The sequence below is a fragment of the Thamnophis elegans genome, chromosome 7 (genome assembly GCF_009769535.1).
Source record: "Thamnophis elegans isolate rThaEle1 chromosome 7, rThaEle1.pri, whole genome shotgun sequence".
Taxonomy (NCBI): Eukaryota; Metazoa; Chordata; class Lepidosauria; order Squamata; family Colubridae; genus Thamnophis; species Thamnophis elegans.
In genome coordinates this window covers 82,806,011-82,813,510 of record NC_045547.1, presented here as the reverse complement: position 1 = coordinate 82,813,510, position 7,500 = coordinate 82,806,011, and the positions used below count along the sequence as shown (strand labels likewise).

The 7,500-nt window shown below is 40.6% G+C and overlaps 1 protein-coding gene across 1 annotated transcript in view; it reads left to right on the top strand.

The window, feature by feature from the left end:
- The window catches only part of LOC116511728 (aryl hydrocarbon receptor nuclear translocator-like protein 2), a 6,082-nt gene extending 826 nt beyond the window's left edge, over positions 1-5,256 (top strand). Inside the window, exons 2-5 of the mRNA XM_032221894.1 lie at positions 3,304-3,436; positions 4,346-4,384; positions 4,624-4,662; positions 5,232-5,256. Coding sequence (XP_032077785.1) covers positions 3,304-3,436; positions 4,346-4,384; positions 4,624-4,662; positions 5,232-5,256 — 236 coding nt within the window. The remainder of the gene's footprint in view (positions 1-3,303; positions 3,437-4,345; positions 4,385-4,623; positions 4,663-5,231) is intronic.
- Positions 5,257-7,500: the final 2,244 nt, after the last annotated feature.

The window sequence follows — 7,500 nt, the reverse complement described above, 5'->3', positions numbered from 1 at the left end:
TCTGCTCTGTCTCTGTTTCCCTGACTACTTCCTTCTCTCTCTCTCTCTCTCTCTGTCTCTGTTTCTCTCTCTCTGTCTCTTTCTTTCTCTGTTTCTCTCTCTCTGTTTCCCTCTGTCACTCTTTCTCTCTCTGTTTCTCTTTGTTTCCCTTTGTTCACTCTTTCTCTTTGTGTGTCTCTGTTTCTCTCTGTCTCTGTTTCTCTCTCTTTCTCTGCCTGATTCTCTCTTTCTTTCTTTCTCTCTTTCTATGTTTCTCTCTTTTTCTCTGTTTCTCTCTCTCTCTCTCTCTCTCTCTGTGTGTGTGTAACAGAGGGGGGGAGGAAGGGAGGGAGGGATATTTCCCCCAGTGGTGGGATTCAATTTTTTTTTTACTACCAGTTCTATGGGCGTGGCTTGGTGGGCATGGCAGGGGAAGGTTACTGATTCATTGATATTGCAATAACAAAATATGCACGAATGGAAGAGAAACAGCTGGAAAAATAAATAAATATTGCAAATCGAAGTTGAGCAACTGTGGAGGAAGAAACAAATGGTTGCATCAATAGTAATAGGAGCCCTTGGAGGAACATCCAAAGGATTACCTCGATACATGAATTGAATTGAAGAAATAATAATAATAATTATCATTATCATCATCATCACAAATATCAGTCAATGTTTTATTCATGTTTAATGAATAAAGTAAATAATAATAACAACAACAACCTTTTAAGAAGGTCCTTGGTTGATACCTAGGATGCTGGCAGCAACCAGTATAAACCATTAGCACCAGTCAATGGTGTTTGCGATACATTTTTGCATGTTCAGTTGACTGAGTTTCATGTTTAATGAATAAAGTGTAATAATAATAATTTGCTAAATTAATCCACTGGTCATTATGTAAAAAACATGATTTACCCGTATCCAGAAAGTCATGGGAACATAAAGTGGAAAAAGTTATCGAAAACGAGAAGGTGAAGATCTTGTGGGACTTTCGAATACAAACGGATCGTCATTTGGAGCACAACACGCCAGATATCGCAGTTGTGGAGGGCTGAAGTGTACAGTTTATTGATATCGCGGTTCCTGGAGATGCCAGGGTCGAAGAAAAAGAACTGGAAAAAATCACAAAACACCATGACGTGGCCATCGAAAGTACGTAATTATGGACGAAGCATGTGCCAGTGATACCCATTGTCATCGGGGCACTTGGCACCATGTCCAAGAATTTTACAAGATACATCAACACATTGCAGCTTTCTGCAATCACACCAGCGGAACTGCAAAAAAACTGCGCTACTCGGAACATCGTATATTTTAAGAAGGTCCTTCGGTGATACCCCTATCGGCAATCTCCTGCCTCTTTTTAAAGAATGGAGTAACTCCACTGGGGTTTCAGTTTAGAAAAAGGCAGTGAGGCCGACCCACCTAATTATTGTCTAATCAGCCGGTTGTGTGTAATCAGCAAAATTACATCTTTATCACCAGCTGGGAAGGGAAAAGCGGCTGGGCTGTAGAACGGGGCGGGCTGCATTTAATGGAAGATGGTGTTTGATTTAATTTCTGGAGCTGGTTTAATGCCAACATTGTCAGTCTCTTAAGTAGCTGCCTTCTCCAGTCAGGCTGCCCCATGAGAACGCAAGGTAGTGGAGAATTATATTTTAATATGTAGCATGCCTATGTGTAGATAAAACAGATTAAAATCTGCATATATGTCTATGGAGATCATCTATCTCCAGTTTACAACACAGTCCTTTCAGCAGTTCCCGAGAAGGCTCCACGCCCATTTGCACCACTCAGGTGACCCTGAGGACACAGATAAACCTCCAAGTGGCCTCAATGACCCTCTAAAAGGATGCAAAGGACCAATTCTGCCTTCAAGGAATAAAAATCCTTCCATTCCCCACCATCCAGACCGAGCCGAAGAAGCTTCTTGGATGAGAAGTGAAACGTCTTCGAAGAAAAACCAGGAAGTCCAGTTATCATCTTTGGATACAGGGATAAAAAAGAGCCAAGGTGGCGCAGTGGTTAAATGCAGCACTGCAGGCTACTGCTAGATCAGCAGTTCAGCGGTTCAAATCTCACCGGCTCAGGGTTGACTCAGCCTTCCATCCTTCCGAGGTGGGTAAAATGAGGACCCAGATTGTTGGGGGCAATATGCTGACTCTCTGTAAACCGCTTAGAGAGGCCTGAAAGGCCTATGAAGCGGTATATAAGTCTACTGCTATTGCTATTGCTATAAAATCTGGATCATGGATGGGGCACTGTTTTGACCCCCCCTCCATATGGTGAGTCACGCCGACACAAGATTACTGCTAGACAATTTATTCACAGTAAATTAACACACTGACAAGACTTCGGCAGCAACCCAGACTTCCACAGATAAGAAATACACACGAGTTCTCCAGATTTAGTATAATAGTTGAGTCCTGCAAACAGCCTTCCCCCAAAGTCTCTTCTTATATACTCTCTTGGGAGGAGCCTAATCACAACCACCTGGTCCCAATTATCTTCTATATCTCCGGAGTTGCTGTCGGCGCTTATCTGCCCATCTTTGCCTGGTGTCCGGAACCAACTCCCTTAGCTCCTCCCCACTGCTCCAGGGCCTGACGTCAAGGACCAACTCCCTTGGGCTTTCACCGCTGCTCCATGCCTCAGGCGCCTCCTGGTGGCCAACCAGCCTCTCTGATCCCTGCTCGGAGTCTGAACCCTATCCAGGGTCCTCCACATCTTCCAGAGCTGACTCATAGGGCCCCTCGCTGTCGGAGTCTGTTTGCAGCTCCAACGGCTCCTGCTGGGCCACAACAGGGCATTACCTGGAGAAGTGCAGAAGAGAAAAAGATCTGGAGAAGACAATCAAATACGAAGACCCGGAAGTAGAAGTGGAACAGCTATGATGAAAGGAAGCCAAGTTAGCGCCAATCATCATAGGTTCCTTGGGGGCAAGCCCAAAACATCTGGAGCACCCCTTGAAGATCCTTGCCATTGACAAAATCACCGTCAGTCAATTGCCAAAGGCAGCTTAACTTGGAATGGCTTACATCCTGCGATGAAAATACCTCTCACGCTATCCAACATGCACATCTGTCTATCCCAGGTCCTTGGGGAGGAGAAGAATGTCAACAGCTGTCCCAGATCCTTGGCACTTGATAGGATACAGCAAATGCCAAATCCAGTCCGACTCTGAAACGCATCACCATAAACGCCGTAATCACAACGTAGAGATAATTTAGGAGTCTGTATTCTTTCCCCTTGTAGTTCAGCCAATTAATTCCAATTCCACCCCTTCCTCTTTCAGCTTGGATGCTGTTTGTCTCTTTTCAGATAATCTTCCCGGAGAAGGAAATCAGGCTGTTGTTTTGACAGGCTCAAACATTATGTCTCCCGTGGCCCCTTCCATAAATTCGTTTACGGCAGAATTTCCCAGAAAGCGAAAAGGGAGTGACTCCGATACTCAGTAAGTGTAAATATTTCCTTTTTTTTAATTGTTAAATGACCTCCTGGATCGATTTTGCTTTGCATTGAAATGTGCCTGTTAATTCCACACCCCATATGTTGGATTTAAACAGTAAACAGTGACAGAGTTGGTTGGAAGGGACCTTGGAGGTCCTCTAGTCCAACCCACTGCTCACGCAGGAGATCTGTACTAGGGATTCGAACCGCCAAACTGCCGACCTTTCTGATTGACAAGCTCAGTGTCTTAGCCACTGAGCCACATGGAAGCTCGGCTGTTTTTAATGGGATGGATATTAATTTTCCTTGAAACAAGGGGATATCAGTTGGCCCCTGGGGCTGATTTTATTATTTTTCTCTTATATACAAGAACAAGAGAATCTTTTTCACAGCACCATTGTCAATTTCATTTTTGAGTTCATGAAATAATGCCATCTCAGAATAAAATGTGCTTTGCGTTAACAGGTACGGCCACGGGTGAGTCCAAAATTTCTGTTGCTAAGTGAGACATTTGCTGAGTGGATATTGCCCCATTTTATGACGTTTCTTGCCACTGTTGTTAAGTGAATCGCTGCCGTTGATATCTTAGTAACAGGGTTGTTAAGTGAATCTGGCTTCCAGATTCACGATCCCTGGGACACTTACAACCCTGTTGTAAGTGTGAGTCAGTTGCCAAACGTCTGACTTTTGATCACGTGACCGGTCGTAAGGGTGAAAAACGGTCATAAGTCACTTTTTCCAGTGCCGTAGTAACTTTGAATGGTCACTAAATGAACTTGTAAGTTGAAAGCTACCTGTATTGTCTCTCCTCTAAGGAGTTTAGTCACCTGTAAATCCCTTCATCTTCAAATCATGATTTATTTTCAGTTGTACTGATTTTTCGTTCTGATTAATTTAAATTTTCTTTCCCTAGATATACCTGTGACACTGAGGGCGATGATCTCCAGAGCAGGTAGAACGTTTTATCTCTCTATATAAAAGTGTGTGTCTGGTGTTCTGTTAAGATACAGCCTGTTGTGCCTTAAAATGGCTTCTACTGTACAGCGCAGTGGAGTTGCCATGGTAACGGCTTCACAGTACTCCACAAGGGGGCTCCCTCTGGTAAGGGGGAAAATCCAACATTAGAAATTAACGTTTGGTCCGGACATTTTCTCCCGTTGCATAACGTTTAATTTTAATCCTTTTTCGTAGGAGTGACGATGAAGAGCACGTGAAAATTAAGTATTTCAGGTAACTACAAATTAGTCAATAACTTATTTTCCAAAGGAAAATTAAAACTTAAAATTAATTTTGGGTAGTGTGATATAAACAAGAGATCTCTGCATACTTTCTTGCAAAATCTTTTTAATGGCATCGGATCATGAACCATGGCATGTAATTTCCTCTTTATTTTTTATTGTAGGGGCCTGTTAAAATTCGATTTTCAAAGTATTTGTCTAGAGGGGATGTTTTTTTACTGGATTTGGTTCAGAATCCTGATTTGATCATTCAGAAAAATAACCCAATTCAGTTTGAGCCAAACCCAACTCTACTATTCTCTTATTGATTCTCACCAAAAATAGATGGATGGTGAATTTAATTAATTAATTAACAGTAGGTGTGTGTCTTTTAGATCACTTTATGTGAATTTCCCATCATTGCTAATCCTTTGGGGGGGGAAGGGGGGGGAAATGAAACTTCACTTAACAATTTTCAGGTAATTAAACCTTTGTTGTGGGTTGTATCCTTAAACATTGGCTCTTAGAAATAGGAACTGCTTTTTCCATTTTTTTCTCTTGTAAATTTTGTTTAAATTGCAGGACAGTTGACTTTTCTAGAGAATGAACTGTCTCCTCCTCCTCCTCCTCCTCCTTCTTCCTTTCTCCTCCTCCTCCTCCTCCTCTCTGTCTGCCTGCCTGCCTGCCTGCCTGCCTACCTACCTACCTACCTATCATCTATCGATCGATCGATCGATCGATCGATCGATCGTCTGTCTGTCTGTCTATCTTCTATCTATCTATCTATCGTCTGTCTATCTATCTATCTATCTATCTATCTATCTATCTATCTATCTATCTATCGTCTGTCTTTCTGTCTATCTATCTATCTATCTATCTATCTATCTATCTATCTTCTGTCTATCTATCTATCGTCTGTCTGTTTATCTATCTTCTATCTATCCTATATCTATCTATCTATATCTATCTTCTATCTATCTATCTATCTATCTATCTATATCTATCTATCTATCTATCTATCTATCTATCTATCTATCTTTCTATCTATCGATCGTCTGTCTGTCTATCTATCTTCTATCTATCTATCTATCTATCGTCTATCTATCTATCTATCTATCTATCTATCTATCTATCTATCTATCTATCTATTGTCTGTCTTTCTGTCTGTCTATCTATCTATCTATCTTCTGTCTATCTATCTATCTATCGTCTGTCTGTCTGTCTATCTTCTATCTATCTATCTATCGTCTGTCTATCTATCTATCTATCTATCTATCTATCTATCTATCTATCTATCTATCGTCTGTCTTTCTGTCTATCTATCTATCTATCTATCTATCTATCTATCTATCTATCTATCTATCTTCTGTCTATCTATCTATCGTCTGTCTGTTTATCTATCTTCTATCTATCTATCTATCTATCTATCTATCTATCTATCTATCTATCTATCCTATATCTATCTATCTATATCTATCTTCTATCTATCTATCTATCTATCTATCTATCTATCTATCTATCTATCTATCTTTCTATCTATCGATCGTCTGTCTGTCTATCTATCTTCTATCTATCTATCTATCTATCTATCTATCTATCTATCTATCGTCTGTCTATCTATCTATCTATCATCTATCTATCTATCTATCTATCTATCTATCGTCTGTCTGTATCTATCTATCTATCTATCTATCTATCTATCTATCTATCGATCGATCGATCTATCGATCTATCGATCTATCGATCTATCGATCTATCGATCTATCGATCTATCGTCTGTCTGTATCTATCTATCTTCTATCTATCTATCTATCTATCTATCTATCTATCTATCTATCTATCGCCTGCCTGCCTGCCTATCTATCTATCTATCTATCTATCTATCTATCTATCTATCTATCATCTATCTATCATCTATCTATCTATCTATCTATCTATCTATCTATCTATCTATCTATCTATCTATCTATCTATCTATCTATCTATCTATCTATCTAAATGGATGCGTCTCTGTGTGTGTGTTCCAGCATAACTCTGGAATGCCTTGAGCAATTTCAACCAAACTTGGTACACAGATGACTGACTCTCTGGAGAAAAATACTGGGGGGGGGGGGGGAGACACCCCTAACAACCCTCGGGGTGTATGTTGGGGGGGGAGACACCCCTAACAACCCTCAGGGTATATGTTCTGATAAGATAACAGCCTGTTGTGCCTTAAAATGGCAACCGATTCATATTTATGACGGTCGTCACATCCCAGAGTCACATGATCCCCTTTTGCGACTTCTGACCAGCAAAATCCATGGGGGAAGCCAGATTCACTTAACAGCTAGAGTGATTCGCCTTAACAACCATGGCAAGGAAAGTCGCAAAAAGGGGGCAAAACTCACTGAACCAATGTCTCGCTTAGCAACAGAAAATTGTGGTCGTAGATTGAGGCCTACCTGTAATTGAGGGGTTTTTTTTTCCTTTTTCTACATCGTAAACTGTATTGTAACTTCCGGTTTTTGCTGCTGAACGAGATTTGCATAAACAGACTGAAAATATTCCATATTTTTCGGATTCTCTATAGGATCCCACCTGTTCAGGATTCTGTTCATAGATTAGAACAGTGTTTCTCAACCTTGGCAACTTGCAGATGTCCGGACTTTCAACTCCCAGAATTCCCCAGCCAGCATTAAATAATAATAATCCCTTTTTTTTCTTTTGTATAGACATGAACTTTGCAAAAAAAAAAAAAAATCTATTTAAGAATGACTTAAATAGGAAAGAATATATGGGCTTTTTTATAGCAACTGGCCAACAATATTCTAGTGGTGTGGGGAGAGCGATCATTTTAATAGGGAAATAT